The sequence below is a fragment of the Myodes glareolus genome, chromosome 12 (genome assembly GCF_982192425.1).
Source record: "Myodes glareolus chromosome 12, mMyoGla1.1, whole genome shotgun sequence".
NCBI classification, from domain to species: domain Eukaryota; kingdom Metazoa; phylum Chordata; class Mammalia; order Rodentia; family Cricetidae; genus Myodes; species Myodes glareolus.
In genome coordinates, this window is record NC_142037.1 from 24,631,890 (window position 1) to 24,650,500 (window position 18,611).

General features: G+C 41.4%; 1 protein-coding gene across 7 annotated transcripts in view; it reads left to right on the plus strand.

Annotated features, from left to right (window-relative positions):
* The window catches only part of Cab39l (calcium binding protein 39 like), a 105,433-nt gene that overhangs the window by 60,181 nt on the left and 26,641 nt on the right, over positions 1-18,611 (plus strand). For all 7 annotated transcript variants that reach the window (XM_048448199.3, XM_048448190.3, XM_085698611.2 and 4 more), the window contains 2 exons: positions 6,946-7,064; positions 16,541-16,709. In XM_048448199.3, the coding sequence (XP_048304156.3) occupies positions 6,946-7,064; positions 16,541-16,709 (288 nt within the window). The remainder of the gene's footprint in view (positions 1-6,945; positions 7,065-16,540; positions 16,710-18,611) is intronic.

An 18,611-nucleotide genomic window follows, 5' to 3' on the forward strand; every position in this document is an offset into this window, starting at 1 on the left:
TACACAACGTAGAATTTACCTAAGGGGTGCGGCCTCCTGTGTGACTAGGAGATAACCAGTACTAGTGCACTAGGCAGCCATGTTAAAGACTGGGAAGAAAGTCTGTACTAGGAGATGACTAGTACTGGTGCACTAGGCAGCCATGTTAAAGACTGGGAAGGAAAGTCTGTACTAGGAAATGACTAGTACTGTTGCACTAGGCAGACATGTTAAAGACTGGGAAGAAAAGTCTGTACTAGGAGATAACTAGTACTGGTGCACTAGGCAGCCATGTTAAAGACTGGGAAGAAAGTCTGTACTGTAACTAAAATTCAGGGTTGCTGACAGCCCTGACTTAGAGTTGCCCATTAGCTCTGTCCTCATATCAGAGGACAGCCTCTAAGAGGTAGATTGAGGGGCTGTGGCAGGGTCACAAGCACCACTAAGTCCTGGTCTACCGAGAAGTACCCTGTACTCTCACCAGGAGAAGCCTTGTTCTGCCAAGTGGGCAAGAGGAGCCTGGGTAGCTGACAAGTCAAAAGGAGCCGCCGTGGTGTATGCACTTAAGGAACAAGTCTGAGAGCATCCTTCCTGTCTCCCATCTGTCCAGGTGGCCAGGGTGACAGTCTCCTGTCTCTGTAATAGTCTTAGTGATGATTTGGGAATGTCTCGTGATATACCACAATCACACTTACTTCCCAGGTACACTCCTCACCCTTTGACCCCTCCCAGAATAAAGAAAAAAAAGCAGAAAACTTTTTACCTATCTCTTTATAGCCTGTGTTTTGATATATGGGCTACAATTGTTTTTCTTTATACTTTTAGAATTCTTTTAGAAATCTTTATGATTGGTGTTACTATACCTTTTTTGAGACCAAGTCTTACCAAAATAGCAACAAATAAACCAAGGATGACTTTGCCTTAAAAAAAAAAAAATTGTTCAAAGTATAACCTGAAGCCTGCACCTAAGAGAGATTTAAGGCTGGTAGTATATGTGGGATGTGGAAGCCTAAGGTGTACCTCAGTTAATGCCATCTTCTCTTTGAAGCTGGCTCCTCTCTGGGCACCAGCCAGAGCAGGGCATGCGCTATTATTGAAGAGCTTTTCCCTTTGTTAGCCTCTAAGTGTGTAGTGAGTTCTCACTGAGAAGGTGAACTAACTCACTCTCACTCGGTGTGACACCCTTGAGATTCTCCTCAGCCTTTGCCTCGCCCAGTCTGTTTCTCATGGATGGGTTCATTGTATGGATGTTACATTGGACATTCATCCCTCCCTGCTGTGTTTCCAGTTGCTGTGTTTTCAGTTTTATCATTTACAAGGGAAGCTGTATGTCCATTTGTGTAGAGTGTTTTTCAATATGAAAACAGATTTTCATTTCCCGTAGACAGAGTGCCCATGAGTGAGATGGCTGGGTGCTGCTGTTTGGTTCTGTCTTGTCATTTATCTGTTCAGGTGCTACTGCTAGCTCACTGCCGATTGCTTTGCAATTTCTTAATAACTAATCAGAATGAGTTTATTTTCCTGTGTTTATTTACCATGATATCTGTTAGGAACTGGGGGCTCTGTTGTCCCTTTTTTATTTGATAGCTAAATTTTGAAGAATACTTTTATTTTCCTTATTATTGTGGGTGCGTGGACATGCAGACCACCGCATGTGTGTGGGGACAGGAGAACAACCTCATGGAGTTCTTTCTCTCCTTCCATTGTTGGGGAGTTCCAAGGATCCAGCTCAGGTCTTCAGCTTCCCGGCAAATGTTTTACATGCTGAACCATCCTGCTGGCCCAGGAATCCTTTATGTGCATGATGTCTGTAAGTCAGCGCCAGCAATTTTAAAGCAAGTATTGTCTAGCCCTCTCCTCTCATTTCTTGTCTCTACACTTACCAGCAGTTACTTCTGACCATTTTACTCCTTTGCTCATTTTATGATTTCCATCGATACTCCCTTGCTTGTCATTCATTGATTCATTAAACAAATGGCTGCTGGCCTTTTATGGATTTGCCAACTAAGAAGTGCTTTTCAGAGCCTGGCGGTGGTGGCGCACGCCTTTTAATCACAGCACTCAGGAGGCAGAGGCAGATGGATCTCTGTGAGTTCAAGGCCAGTTCCAGGACAGTCTCGATAGCTACAGCGAAATCCTGCTTGAAAAGTGCCCTTTAGGCTGAAAATCCATTAATTAATATGTAATCCTAAATTACTACATAATTTTGGTTCATTTTTGGTACATTTTGGCACATGTATTTGTGGGTGTGTGCTGCATCATTTTGGGATGCAGCTTATAATCTACAACATGTTAGTGGTTTTCTATTTTTTTACTTCTCTGGCAACTTCTGCATTCCCATTTTCTCTAATTCTCTTTATCTGGACCCTCTGGTCTGGTTTGAGAAGTGGTCTCTGGTAGCAAAACTTGTTCCTGTTACCCGCAGGGGTTCCCTCTGCCTCTGCACATACTTGCTAACGAACTGGAAGAATGCTTCCCTCTGTGTGAAAGTTGGACGGGGCTCTGTGGAGCTTCATTGCTGCTGTTCACCGGGATGCCGTGTGGAAATGTTCTTGTGGCATTTTACTGGGAGGTATGAAAAACAGAGTCTTACGACATTTCAAACAGGACTGGCATTTAGTTCACAATATTGCCCTGCAGAGTCTAGGAAGATTTGCATACCACAGAATTGCTTTCATTTAAAGCTCCATTTATGCTTCCAGAAATGCCTCTTTAATACAACAGACATAATACTTACAATGCTCATAAAAGAAGTTCAGGTATTATGAACATTTTTTACGGACTGAAGTGCTCCCCTCCCATAGTGGGGGTAGGATGGGACTAGGGCATGCCTCGCAGTCCTTCTCCTCCAAGTACATCACAGGCTCTCAAGAGTCCTGCTTTTTTTTTTAATTAAAATTTACATTTCGGTATGGTGACTTAATTTGCTTTTACAGTACTGAGTTTTTATTTCCCTGTCTTCTCAAGTCCCTTAAATCAACCAACACCCCCCCACACACACACACTTAACTTTTCCATCCTCTTTTCCTCTTCTGCCCTAATTTCTTAATATTTCTGAAAGAAAGTGACAGCAATGGAAAACTGTAGCTGTTTCGGATATTAAATCATCTGTTGATATTTTGATATTCCAATTTCTTACTTCTACTAGTTAGTTAGACCACAGTTTTTAGCACATATATTTGTGGGTGTGTGCTGCAGCAAAACTAGGGAGGTCAAAGGACAATTTGCAGACGTTGGTTCTCTCCTTCCAGGATTGAACTTAAGTTGTCAGGCTAGACCGACAACACTGATCATTACTAAGTCTTTTATTGCTTAGTTATTTTGTTGTTTTGTTCCTTGACACAGTCTCAGTGTGTAGCTCAAGCTGATCTGGAACTCACTATGTAGCTCAGGCTAACCTTGAAATTGTGTCAGGCTAGGATCATGGTTGTGAGCTGCCACACCCAGCAGTTGGCCGCTCTTTATTGTAGCAACTAGGATAAAGTTCTTTGTATCTACATAAAAACAGAGCTGAATTTTGTTATTTAAAACATGATCAACAAAGAAAAATGCCTTTTAAAAATTTCACCTCTTTATTTCTGAACCTCTTTGTTTTGGAGTAGTTGTTAATTGCTTGTAGTTGTAAAGAATGGGTCAGAGAAATTCCGTGGACCTCACCTTCTTTTCGGGAGAATAAAGTCCTCAAAACTGTGACACAGCCAGGATGTCAACGCTGACAGCATATAACGTGGATCTGTTCCGTTCCCACAGACATCCCTGGTTACAGCTGTTCAAACTAGACTGTTCTCCATTCCAGAACTCGGCTGTTTCAAAGTCCTCGTATGGATGGAGCTCTCTAGTGTGGAACCTTCTCCTTCTGGTTTTTCATAATGGACAAATTCCTCAAGACCCATCCAAGTTACTAAACTAAATCTATATATTACTCTGACTGCTGAATGACCACAGTTTGTTTAACCATTTGACTGCTGCGGAGTTTCTGGGCTATTTCAGGCTCGGCTACTACAAGTAATGCATGAGCAACATGGCTGGGTAACGCATGCACTTCTTCCTCCATCCTGAATGCCTAGAGTGCCTGATGGGCTAGCTAGTTATGTGTTTCTTAGAAAGATGCTGGAATGTTTTACGTTTCCTTTCTAAACCTTCATATTTATTTCTAAAGTGTGAGCACAGGCACACCTGCAACAGCTCACTCCTGTGGAGGTCAGGGGACGGCTTTCAGGAGTGGGCTCTCTCCTGTGAGGCTGTTACATGTAATGATTACCTGATTTGTTCTAGTATAGTAAAACCTCGTAAGTCAGAAATTGAAATAAAGACCCAAAAAAAACCCAATGAAAACAGAGTGATTGACTGACCCTCTCTCCACGGTTTTTCCAAACCACCAGCAGCAGAAACTCCCCAGAACTACTCCTCCTCTTGGGGGAGGGGCCCCTAAACCCTCCAAGAACTTTATGGCTAATCCTGGTGAGCCAGTCGCTGACTCCGTCCTTTGATTCAGGTTGCTTTACTGGCACAATGAATTGGCTGTGTGGTCAGTTCTCCTGCACCATTCCCGCCATGATTGGGAGTATCAGACTCAGGCTCTCAGCGAGGTCATTTATCCTTTATCCACTGAACCATCTCCCCGCCCCATGTTTTACATTTCCGTTAACAGTTTCTTCATTTTTGCTGTATTTCCTGTTGCCTTTAGTTTTCATTTCAGCCATATCTGTCAGAATGAGTAATGTACATCTCGTGGTGCTTTTGCCTTACACTTCCTGAAGGTAATGATGTTCCTGTCTTTAGCTATATGGCCTCTGTCTTCACCCGTTAAGTCTGTACTCCAGCTACTGGTGTTTTGTCGTGGACTTTTTTTTACAGTATTTTCCCCACTCTACCCAATGTTTTCATCTTATTGACAAAAACTTTTTGAAAGCGAAAGTTGTTGTTTTGGTTTCAGCATTGCTTGTTTGTGTTTTTTAATTTTATTTATTTTAATGTGTATTATATTTTCCCTGCCCGTACGACTGTGCACTGTGTATGTATAGTGCCCATAGAAGTTGTATCAGATCCTCTAGGACTGGAGCTACCGGTGGTTGTGAGCCTCCCATGTAGGTGCTGAGAATTGAACCAGGTTCTCTGAAAGTGCTCTTAACTGCTGCGCCATCTCCCCAGCCCCTGATTGTTTGTTTGTTTGTTTGAGTGTGAGTGTTCTTTTGAGACAGGGTCTCTCAACATAACCCTGGCTGTCCTGGATCTCACTCTGTAGACCAGGCTGGCCTCAAACTCACAGAGATCTACCTGCTTCTGCTTCCCAGGGATTAAAGGCATGCATGAAATCAGTTTATTACTTCTTCATTTATGTTGTTATTGTGAAGGCTAAGAACTTTTTGCCTAATCATAGATCTTGTATCAGTCTGGTATGGTGGCACAGACCCATCATCCCAGCACTCAGGAGATAACAGGCAGAAGGATTACAAGTTACAGTTATCATTAGCTATAGCAAGTTGGAAGCCAACTAGGAATATATGAGATCCTGGGGAGGGTGGGAACAGTTTTTAAACTGAGTTAATAATGAATAACCTTATTGATTTCATTTTTGGGTTTTGGGCCTTTTTTAAGTGTGTCTTTTGTATTAAAAAGTGACTAATTTAAAAATAGAGGGTTCCGTTCCCTGTTTATGGTAAGAGATATATGGGTGTTCCATGTATCTGATGACACACTCTTATTTGTTTGTTTACCTTTTATTGGTTTTTTTTTTTTTTGGTTTTTGGGTTTTTGAGGCAGGGTTTTTCTGTGGAACAGCCCTGGCTGTCCTGGAACTCACTTTGTAGACCCAGCTGGCCTTAGACTCAGAGATCTGCTTGTAGGCAAAGGGTATTATTAAATATAGTAAGGATATTCATCTCAGAGTCGAATATCCTATTGAGTCTCAGAAAATGAACTGTGAAACAGCACGTAGGACACAAGGAGAACCTGAGCCAGAGCTGCACAAACACCGAAGACTGTGAGCATACATCACACGGTCAGTCGGAAGCAATAGAGCCTGATGCAGAAATGCAAAGCAATAGGCAGGGGCCATGTAATGGAAGGCACTGGACTTTCCTAAGCATAAGGGAGGTATTGAGGAACATAGGGGAAGAGACTGCCGTCGCTTCTTGGTAGCTGATTTTGCAGAGTGAAGATGCTTTGAAGGGGACACAGAGTAACTGCCAGAGCCCTTGGCTGTCAGCTGACAGACAAGGAGCAGGATGATCGGTGTCATTCTTTTTGTATGGGAAGCATGGTCCAGCTCATGGGTTCTCTTAGCGGATCAGGCCCCGCTCAGGTGGTGAGATGTGTGAAGACTCACAAGCCCTCTCTCTCCAAGAGTAGCAGTAGTTCTCACTCAGTCAATTAGGGCCAAAAGTTTCTTCTCCTCTAGTCTGTTTTCACATAGGTAAGACATAGACATGCAAGTTATATATTACATAGGGGAAACTTGCATTTTAAACTTACATCTCATTTAAAAAGTAGTTTTTTAGAGGCTCCAAGATAAAAGAGTAGATAAACTGAAGGGATAGTATTACCCAGAATTATATGTCAAGAAAGAAAAATTTGACCCTCACGTTTTATTTATTCTTAACTTCTGTTCTATTTTCTCTCATTTATGAAGGTTTAAAAATATCAGTTACTATTCTTTTGGGGAGAACTAAAAGGAGAAAAAGCATAAAAATTCAATTCTTGCTGCTACTTTGTACCCGTCTGTGCCTTCCTATTTCCAGTTGTGCAAATGGACTCTAGCTTGCCAAGTTTCCCACTGTGTGCACTGGGTGAGGCGTTGCACCCAGTTAGTGGACTTTGTGAAGATAAATGAACAGAATAAACTACTGCTTCTTCATTTCGTGTAGGGCGACACTATCTCTGTGAGAATGTGTGTCTGTATCCCACGTGTCATCCAGTTTATCCGTTCAAAGTGTATTACTTAATGGTGACATGTCTCTTTAACAGGGAAAAAAAGATGTGACCCAGATATTCAACAACATCCTGAGAAGACAGATTGGTGCACGGAGTCCTACTGTGGAGTACATCAGTTCTCACCCTCATATCCTGTCTATGCTCCTCAAAGGGTAGGTACCTGGTTTCTTGGGCGTAGCTGTTAAAAAGTATGCAGTGTGCCCCCTGGCCCCAGAACTGCAGGGTCAGTGTCTGCAATGTGAGCGCAGCCCTCCAGATCCGGCTCTAAATGGCTAAACCTAGAGGACGTCCTTCCTTTGTGCGCTCCTCTCCGCAGTGTTGTTTGCATTTTCTGCCTCTCTTTCCTCTGCCTTCTTGCTGTTCGTGTCTCTTTCTATATACTTCTTTTGCTTCCTCATCTTCCCTGTGCATAACTACCCTATTACTATTTTTCTGCTTGCATGATGTTATGTCCCATCATCGCACACACAAATGCACCGACACTCATACATAATCTAGTTCTCCAACTCAAACAATAGGGCTAAGCCTTCTTGCAGTAGCTAACATGTCAAGGTGGAGATAAATGATCTCTGTGGGTATAAACAGATGTTTACACCGAGCTATAAAGGGGGAGAGGAACCCTGAACTCCAGGAATTCCTGGTCATTGCTTTCTGAGTCTACTCACACGTGTGTCTTGAGCATATTGAAGCTACCCTGAATCCTCAGCATTGGTGCTCTAGGTCCCATGAGACATGCAAACATGCATGTGACGGTCCTCCCCTGTGCTCCCTTTCTGTGCCTGTTCCGTATCTCAAGCCAGCACAGCTCATTTTACTGCCTAGTGTTCTTGTTTCCAATGCTGTGGGGCACGTGAAGTCTAGTCCTCCCCTGCCGATGTGTAAATATTTAACTGTGTTAGTGGCATATACACAGTTTGAAAGTCAGCTGTCCAACAAACAGGAGCTCTTTCTTCTCCATCCCTCGGTCCCGTTGCCCAGTGTCAGCCGTTCTTTTTTATTTATTGAGTTTTAAAAATCATACGTTTACCTCTGCATTACAAATAATTCTTAGCTTTTGAGTTGGTGGAATCCACTGGTCTATCAAGTTAATAGATTCCTGAAGGTTTTCGTCTGTTAGTCACAGGGTGTTCTGACACAGAAGTAAGCAAGAAAATGACTATTTAGGGGCTAAATCCAGCCCCAAGACAAGGCTCAGCTCTGCAATACAAAAGCTTCTCCACACCACTGCAGTTCTCCTCAGCCAGTCAGTTCTACAGAAACCACTTCTTCCCAGGAATTCTCATTCAGACTTAAGTGGGGGGAGGGGGAGTTTAATTCTTCTGTGCTACTGGGGACAGGGTGGATAAGGAGACACATTGGCTGGAATAGCTCTAACTCATCCAGTGTAAGAAGGGGCACTTCCTGTTCAGCCCTTTGTTAAAGTCAGCATTTTTACTAAATTACCTGCTGTGAAGGTCATTGAAAATTTAGGCTCTAACTTGATTGGTCCATTTGTATATCCAACAGTGGCATTGTTTAGGGGCTCACTGGTAACATGCTACACTGAACACAAGCCCAGCCACAAGGAATATCACATAGAAAGAAATTGATGCTTGTATAATAAGAAGAATCTAAATGTGGTGCATAAGGAACTTAGAGCTCACATTTTATGAAAAGGACTTTTGAAAGGACCATTTCATTCTAAATTAATTTTTTACTGGCTGAGACAGATGGTATTCCAGCTGCCGATGAGGTTGCTAAACTTCTCTCGGTGTTCCATAAAGAAATCATAGCTACAAGATGTTCCATCTAATGTTAAAACCACACATATTTCCTCAAATCTTAGTTTTTAAGTTCATTGCAAAAATTTTCAGCCATCTACAAATGCAAGAGCTCACGTTCTCATCACTCAGCCATCACTACTTAGCTTGGTGCATGCCATCTTGCCGCTGTGCAGCATCCAACCTTCTTTTTTTTTTTAAATTTTTGTTACTCATTTTATATACCAACTACAGTTCCCCTTCCTTCCCTTGCTCCTGCTCCCTGCCCACCTCCCTCCAAGTCACTTTCTAGCCACTCCTCAGAAAGGGTAAGGCCTCCCATGAGCATTAAGGCTGAGCAAGGCATTCATCCCACCACAGGGAATGGGCTCTAAGAAGTCAGCTCATGCACCAGGGATAGATCCTGGTCCACTGCCAGGGGTCCCACAGACAGATGAGACCACACAACTGTCGTCCACATGCAGAGGGCCTAATTCAGTCCCATGCAGACTCCTAGCTGTCAGTCTAGAGTCCCTGAGATCCCACGAGTTCAGGTCAGCTGTCTCTGTGGTACCCAACCTTTTTAGTTGAGGTATTTTAAAAAGCAAATCCCTGAACACTTTGATAAGCATCTCAAAAAGGAAGATAATTTCATTTATCTACAGTGTATTTAAAAGTTAATAAAATTCTGCAACAACCAATACCCTTCCTACACTCAATTTTTCTTACAGTTTTTTTTCCCTACACTTCACATATTGAAATAAGTATCCTAACAAGGTCTACTTAGTGTATTTGGTTATCATTTTTGTTAGCCAAAAAATTTTAAGTCCCTCTCACTCAACACCTCATCCATCCACACAGTTCTGTGCTATGAGTCTGTTGAAAAGTGGGTTGTCCTGCACAACTCTGTTGTGGCGTTGTCACGTGGCGTTCTATAGAATAATTTAAATTGTTACAGAATCTGGCATGGGGGGGCCAGTGGGTAAAAGTGCTTGCTGTACAAGCCTGACACTAAACCCGGGAACCCACTCCTGAATCCTGGTAAAAGTTGTTCCACTTTCAGGAGTGGGAGAGAGGCACATATATTGCCCCTCCCCATAATACTGAATTAAACAAGTTCTTAAAATAATCGTTAATCTTTCCATTTTTAAAGATCTGTTTAAAGACTTGGATTCAAATTGAGCTTTTATTTTGGCAGTAGTGTTTCCCCATCACATCAGTAAACATCCCTCTAAAGATGCTGAGACTGAGTCCTAGGCTCAGATGGTAGCATCTAATTCGTCATAAGGCTTTCCTGTCGTCCTTACATTGACCTTTTTATCAACTTAGTTAGGGGTCACAGAAAGTAATTTGCAAAATCAGTCCTTCGTTGGTTAGTTTTATAAAAAAAAAAACAACTTTCACCCACTATAACTGTTATTTTCAAGTAGAATTCATATCAGAAGGGCAGAATAAATGCTTATTTTCATTTTCAGCTTGGATAAGTTATTGTCCTAGAAACTTCCATTGGTATCAGTGACTTTCTGCCTCTCCTCTCTCCCTGTCTGCCTCTGTCTATACCTTCCTCTCCTCTACACAGCATGCGCATCTGGCATCTTATTAACTAACTGATGACATATTCCCACATAGCTCAGCATTGTGCAGAATTTTCTTAACATTCCATTAACTGTGGCCTTTTCTGGACACGGTCTTTTCACCTCACCGAAATATTCTGAAAGAGCTACTTTGCTTTCTGATGCAAGATTTCCTAGACCCAACTTCACATCTCCAGACAGAGATCTGGCCTCTGCTTCTTTGATGAGGAATAGTTCTTGGAGAAATTAGTCTGGACTCTCAGTTCTTACTCACATTGAATTGTTACCATTCCTAACCCTTCACAGTGGACCAAGGTAATTAATTAATTTTCAATTATGCAAAGGCTTCCAGATTAGAAGCAGATCTTTTTGACTGTTAAGTAGGTAAAATGTTCAGTAAATGGCATTTCATGAGACATTTTCCAACGACTGTCACATGGCATTATTTGTTCCCGGCAGTAACACCAAGTCTTTTTCTTTTGTATAATGCAGTCTTTGTTCTTGAGATGTTCTTACACAAGATCTTTCTTCTGGTACTTTCTATGTAATTGTCATTGCACTCATTACCAGTTGAAGCATTTGCTCTTTTTATCCTTTTTATTTTATTAACACTTTTTATTCTTTAAAACTGTTATATAAAGTATTTTTATCATATCAATGAATGCCTTCTGGTATTAATAACTCCATGATATAGGAAAAATCACACCTTGAGTCCAATTAATGCTGTCCACATGTACTCAGATGTGGAACCATCCACTGAGGTATGGGCAAACTATCAGTGGTCGTGTCTCCAAAAAAAGAGTGACTCTCATTCCTTCAGTAACCATGAATTGCTTTTAGCTCCTTTGCCTAGGGTGGGACTTCCAAGTAAAATTCTTACTGGCTTGGTCTTATGCAGGTCTTATGCAGGTAACCACAGGTTCTGTGCATTGATGTGTGCCGCTGTCATGTCGTGTCCAGAAATCTGTAGTGCATAGCTCTCCTCCCCATCAGTCACCTCTTCTCTTCTCTCTGGCTGCTCTCTAACTTTTCCCTGCACCTTGGATGGGAGTTGAAGAGTTAATCGAGATTTTCAGCTAAACACTTATGGTTTTTATACTCAGCACCCTGACCAGATGGGAGACTCTACATTCACTACTGTGCACTGCAAAAAGTAACTTCTTTAAGCAAGGTTGAGAAGAACACAAATCTGTGGGTATAAAAAAACATTTAGAAAGCAGTTTAACAGTATGATCATTTAATAAGAATAGTAAGTGTCGGGGTTGGAGAGATGGCTCAGCGGTTAAGAGCACTGGCTACTCATCCATAGGTCCTGAGTTCAATTCCCAGCAACCACATGGTGGCTTACAACCATCTATGAGATCTGGTGCCCTCTTCTGGCAGGCATACATGCAGACAGAACATTGTATACATAATAAATAAATTTTAAAAAAAGAAACCTGTGCATTCATTTAAAAAAAAAAAAGAATAGTAAGTGTCCCCTGTAGAGCCTATGATCTCCCTGGCCATAGGCATTTGACCAGTTTTAAATACCAGTCATTGAAATCCTTCGTATGGGCCAGGCCTCTTATCTAATTAAAAAAAAAAAAAGAAAGAAAGAAAAGAGAAAGTGTTTTGTTATCCCCATAACCATCATACCACTGTTTGCACCAATGGGTACATCTTGCCAGCCAGGTTGTTAATTCTAACATATGGGATCCAGTGGTGGGTGAGACTATTGGTGTCTTTCCTCCTACAGCAGCGTGCAGAGTACCCTCCTGTACTGCCTAAGCTAGACAGCAGGGAGAGAGTTTCCTGGTCAGTTGAGGTTGATTTCTCTAAAGAAACTCACTCTTCTGTTTTGCTTTAAGTTTAAAAGGATCTTCTGATCTGCTGCCATAATGAACATGCATATACTGTAGTACGCCTTCTCCATACTGACACAACTAGTCGGGCTCAGACTGTGGTTGTCTAACCTATAAATCAGGGAAGATATGATTCAACTTTATAAAACAGTGACCCGCCCTAGGCTAGCCATTGTGGCGTGGTTAGTCACAGGCCCTGTGACAGGAATAGAACAGATTAGAAAGGATAAAGACTAATTTCGAAACCTAAGACAGGCTTGGTGCATGGAACATGTCTTTATATAGTAAGCATTAACTTATGAAACCAGGATTGTCAGGTTGAAGTGATGTATGTGAGTCATGGACCCCGTAGACAATATTGAGGAAAATCAGAAAATTCCCAAACATCCCAGGGTTCCATACTTTAAGAAGTGCTGTGTCAGAGAATGACATTTTCCACTGCTGGGGACAAACTCCTGGGATGAATTGATAAGTATTCTCCCCAGTGGAGTACTTTATAAATGTTCTCTTGGTTCTCAAAAATAAACCATCAGTGTATCACAGATGGTTCCAATAAACTTCTTGAGCTGAAAGGAAAAATAGAACTAATTATACCCAAAACATAGAGTGGAAACTTTTTATAGATGGTCTCAGCTTGGAAACTAAATTCAGGAATGAGAGATGTTGGCTGGAGATCATTCAGCCTTTGTATAAGGCAGAGGGACTCTCATTAGAGTTCTCTGGTATTGGTAGATTCAGTCTGAGTCATTGGAGTCATCATGTGCCTACACTGAAAAGCATGCTAGGCACTAGAGGTCATGGGGGAGGGGAAGTAACAATAAACAGGACGTAGATGCCCACTGGGACTGGAAGAATAGGGAAATGTAAAAGGGCAAGTGAGACACATCCCCAGACATGAAGTTATTTAAAATGAAGTGATAGAAGCCGGCTTGTCGGGACTGAGTACAGTGTGACAGGATAGTACCCGATGGGAAGAATGCTGGTGTGGGGCTAGGGACGGCTCTGTGGGAATGCAGAAGAGGAAGAGCACAAAGGACTGGAGATGGGCACTGAGCTAAGTGCTGGAAGATGTATTGGTGGTGCCAGACGTATGAGGGACATTCCACCCGAGAGAACTTCGTCCTCTAAGGGCACAGGGGCTGAGATGGGACAGAAACCTGGTGGCCTCAAGCCAGAACCTGTAAGGTCACAAATATCTAACCAGTGAGTGTAGATTTTAATTAGTCCTAGATACCGTGTCTATCTCGTGCTGGTCTCCCCTTAGGCCAGTGCTTCTCAACCTGTGGGTCACGGCCCCTTTAGTGTCACACATCAGCTATTTGCCTTACAGTTACAGCAGTCGCAAAGTGACAGCTATCAAGTAGCAATGAAAGAATTTATGGTTGGGGCTCACCACAGCATGAGGAACCGTGTTAAAGGGTGGCAGCATTAGGAAGGTTGAGAACCCCTGCTCTAGGCCACTGGCCTTTATTTTATAGCCTCTTTAATACTCTTACTTGTAGTAAGGTAAGTGTAACTAGTATTTTTTCCTTGACATTTAAGAAAATATGCCCCTCTTTACATCTTTAGTAACATCTCATATCTAACAGCAGTGAATTCCAGTAGGCTGATTTCCAAATTTCTTTCATAAGAGGTTGCTAATAGGGCTGGAGAGATGGCTCAGAGGTTAAGAGCATTGCCTGCTCTTCCAAAGGTCCTGAGTTCAATTCCCAGCAACCACATGGTGGCTCACAACCATCTGTAATGGGGTCTGGTGTCCTCTTCTGGCCTGCAGGCATACACACAGACAGAATATTGTATACATAATAAATAAATAAATATTTTTTAAAAAAAGAGATTGCTAATATAAATTGCCACTATTTCTTTTCTAAAGAGAATTACGTTTATCTGAATATATTGGCATCTTGTGCTGCTGTGAGCTACTGAAGGAAAACTAAAATAGTACTGAACAGTGGTTCTCTTTTAGCATAAGTGAAACTAAATCAATACCACTCTGAATTTTCTTTGCTATTTCCCTTACTGGTTTTTTTTTTTTTTGTCAATTTGAATACTGTAAAGTAGCCTACTTCCTAAAGTGTAGGAAAGGGAATTTTACTTTTGTATTTGAATTTCATACAAATAATATGGTCATATGAAAAAGGGCACATTGTTTTTTATTACTTAACAAAATGTTAACATTAGTAGTTGGTAAGTTTTCATAAGCTATCTTAAAGTTGTTTGTATATTTACTTATCGCTATGTGTAAAACGCATCTGTGTGTGGGAATGTGCACGTGAGTTCAAGTGCCCTGGAGGCCGCAGTGTTGTCCTCCCCTGGAGCTGGAGTCACCCACGGTGGTGAGCCCCTCTGCAAGTACAGTAGTGCTTGTAACCACCGAGCCCTCGCCCCAGCCTCTTTAAGTTTTATTTAAGAATTATTTAGTTTTGGTTTTCAGACATTCGGGTTTTTTTTTATTTTATTTATTGAAAACATAATCTTCTGCCACAAAATTAATTTATGTTGCTATTTTTCCTTTTAAATTTTTAAAAATAAACTTTATTATAAAAACATTTGCAAATAAATAAAATTATACACCAAAATAAACCAGACCCAAAATCTATAGTTTAATGAGCTTATAAACAGAATTGGCATTCAAAATGGAAGTTGTGAAGCTTCACCTTAAATTTTATACTTTCTGTGTCAAATATAATTTATGTACTTAATCCACCACTAAACCCAAAACATCCATATCAAAATCAGAGCTAGAAGATATCCCCTTTTATAACTTGTGGTAAATTTGAAAGATAAACCAGCTCCTTTGTGGGTGTCACACCATCCTGTTCTCAGAGAACACTGCACTCGGGTGCCTTTTCGAGAGCTGAGACGTTGAGAGGTCTTCTCTGTAGGCCTTTTACTGAAGCCAGATCTTAGTGCGAATTTGATTGAAATGGGAAACGATGAATCTGTTTAAAACCGTGGTAGAATCTTGTTTTGACTCTGGTTCTCCAGTGTCCTACAGCAGCAGCCGCCTCTGCTCTGTCTCCCTGCATTTAGCACACAGTTGTCACTGGATCATTCAATACAGGAATTGTCTTCTCTGGACTGTTACCATTTCTTGAAGTGGAATGTGACGCAGTCCCGTGTTCATTCAGATGTTGAATTTAACATTTGGAAGACACGGTGTTTGGACATGGAGCTGATCTGGTGTGCCAGTCTTTCTCTGTTTCCTCAGTGGATACCATGTTTCTCTAGTGTACTTTTCTACGAGCCATAATTCCATTTCACGGTGTCAGTGAGCCAGGCAGTAGGTAGTCCTCTACTGTTCATCAGTTGCTTGCAGGCTATATTATATATAATCCTCTCCTGTCTTTTTCTTTAATTCAAGACGGGTACTCTGCTGACAAGGAGTCATCAGTGCTTAGGTACTAGCCATCTCCAAACTGAGGCTGACCGTCAGTGGCAGTTTCTTAACTTTTTCACTATCTCATTTCTCTTCAGTTTGTGCATGGTGCCACCTTCCACCCAACTAAACCAAAAGCACAGGAGTCATTCTTGAATCTGTAGCATGGATTCGTTCCTCATCAACCTCACGTCCTGTATCTCTAAATCTTGTTGGCTCTTCTTTTAGGCAGCATCAACATCTACCGACAGTCTTGTGTTCTGCCTCTGCCACCGTACCAAGCTGTCATTACTGTTGCTAGGCAACCCTTCCCCCTCCCCACCACTGCTCCTCAGCTTCCACTCTAGCTGCCCAGTCTACTCCTTATTCCCAAGTAGCCAGGGACTTTTTAAACTATTTTGATGATTCTGGGAGTCGAACCAGGGTCTCCAGCATGCCTGAACATTGCTCTCACTGCACTGCACCCCACCCCCAGAGCCTTCTGTTGAAAACAACATAACTTGTTGCTTTAAACACTCCATCACACTTAAAACCGAGCTCCTTACCTTAGCTCTCAAATGTATGTATAATCTGGTCCTGCCCTGCCCTCTTGTGATCCTACTCACTACTTTGTCCATTCCACCATACTGGCTACATTTCCTCTCCTCTGACTCACCAAGCTTGTTCTTGCCTTGAAGCTTCTTCCTTCTCCTTCAGTATAAATTAAAATACTCCCTCATATTCTCACAGGCACGCATGTAAGTAGTCCACTCGAGACTGCCGAGTTTACTGCCTTCAGCTTTCACAGCACTTCAGAGTATAGGAAATGACCTTTATATTTCTATTCAGCTTCTTCCTCCCAACAAACACACCCTCACTAAAATGCTAGGGCTGCAATGACAGTGACCTCCCTGTGTGCTCTTGTGTCCCCAACGTCTGGAATAGCACCCAGCACATAGCAGTCCGTGGGTTGAATGAATGGTGTTCGAATGAACTGTAACAAATAGTGTCTGTATTTCTGTGATGAGCAGAACTGAGCTGGTGCTTCTGATGCTGTTGATGGATTTTGTTAGTGGAATAACTGTTCTGCTTTCTCTCTTGTTTGTGCTTTAGATATGAAGCCCCACAGATTGCCCTTCGCTGTGGGATTATGCTAAGAGAATGTATTCGACATGAACCACTTGCCAAAATCATCCTCTTTTCTAATCAGTTCAAAGACTTCTTCAAGTATGTGGAGCTATCGACATTTGATATCGCTTCAGATGCCTTTGCTACTTTTAAGGTAAAATTCCCCCCTAAAGCAGAGAGGATATTTATTTCAAGTAAGTTGACCTTCAAAGAGGCACTTCTACTTTTTAGGCCTAAATGTAGCCAGCCATGGATGAGGTGAGACCAGCCTTTCACATGGCAGAAAAGTTTGTAAAGTACTTAACACAAGCTTAGTGGAATGCTGTCCAGTGAAGAGACAGAAGTTGACAGAAATTGGTAGCAATGGCAGTTACATATTCAGTTTCTCTATAATGGAAAACCATGTGTTAGCACTGCTGCACATTAATAATAGGTTAAGGTGATAAGCCCCCACTTCAGGCACGTGTTCAGGGTAGCTCTGGAAGGGTGTGGGGAAACCACAGCAGAGGCTCCCTCCAGGGCGGAACTGGGTGAGAGAAGGAGATGGGCACCACCTCGTGGAGGGTGAAGACGTGAAGTCACTATATCAGTGTAGCTTTCACACTTCCATGGGGTAAGCACAATATTAATAAGAATATTAATATTTTGATATGGTCGGTCGTCTATGTGGACTTGTGTTTTATATTTTCACAGTGTAATCATCTGTGTTTTTAATCATCTGTTGTCTCCTTGGTCGTTTTGTGGGTATACTTCTCCTAACTTAGTTTTTTAATTTGAAAATGCTTTAGTCATGGTACAGCGCATGTACCAATAGCCCTTCTTTAGGCATGTTTAATATGGCTAAGTCTTTGTCCATCCTTCACCAGAAGCTTTTTATCTTGCCGTATTGAAACTCTGTCTTACTTAACTTCCCTTTCTCTCCTCCCTCTAGTCCCCAACAATGATTCCACTCTCTGTTTTTATGTGTTTTACCATCAGAAGGATGTTCAGAGAGCATGTCAGAAAGTAGTATAGCTAATTTGCAAATGAAGCTACTGGAACTTAATTTGATGCATTCACCTTTAAGGATTTCATCTTAGAAAGCAATCCATTTATGGTTATGATTCTGCTATTATTTAATTTATTTGAAATTGGTATCAATGGCAGTTACATATTCAGTTTTTCTATGAAAACCTTTTCCTTCGAAGACAGCTGAAAGTTTTGGAAATGGTCAGACAGGGTAGTTCAGCAGCTACGTGCACTTGCCACCAAGCCTGTTGACCCTGAAACCCAACAGTGGAAGGAAAGAACCACCTCCCATCTGTATGCTCGGGTGCATGCACCAACACATAAAATATATAAGTAAGCAGATATGGATTTTTTAAATTTGAATAACATAAAGCTATTTGACACCCAAGTTAAGAGGACAGGGCAAATGACTCGCTAGCTACAGCTGTTTTTCTTTTGTCTTATAACAGAAGTCGCAATGGGAAAAAATAAATTCCAAGGTAACCAATATACAGTCTGATTTTGATTTTCTTCACTATTTATCACATTTGTTTTGAAGGTAATTTCTGAAGAGGAATTCCAAAAATTGTGTAAGGGCATCATTAGAAATGTAGACTTTGGGAAGTGGATAAAACTCATTTAAATATATAGATTAAGTCATTTCTTCAAAAATATTTCAGCAATTTAATCATTCACATATTTCTAAATGTACTTCTATTATTCTTTTCAGGGTATAAATACATGATATCTTTTAGAAAGCTTGTAACTTGTTACTTTTAAGTTCTATATATTATCTTAAACATGCATTACAGCAACATTGATACCACTTATAGTCTAATAATGACATATACTCTAATCTTATTTTTTAATAAAACTGCTATTGTCAGACTCATCACACAACTAAATTAAAGCATCCATTCAGATAGTAACTTGCTCAGTCCCATATTCTGTACATCATGGTGAACTTAGAGTTTATACAGTTGGAATGACTAGGTGATAAACAGTTCTTTACAGAGTAGTTCTTTAGAGGTGGAGAGAGGAGAACAGTGGTTTTCAGCTCAGGAAACCA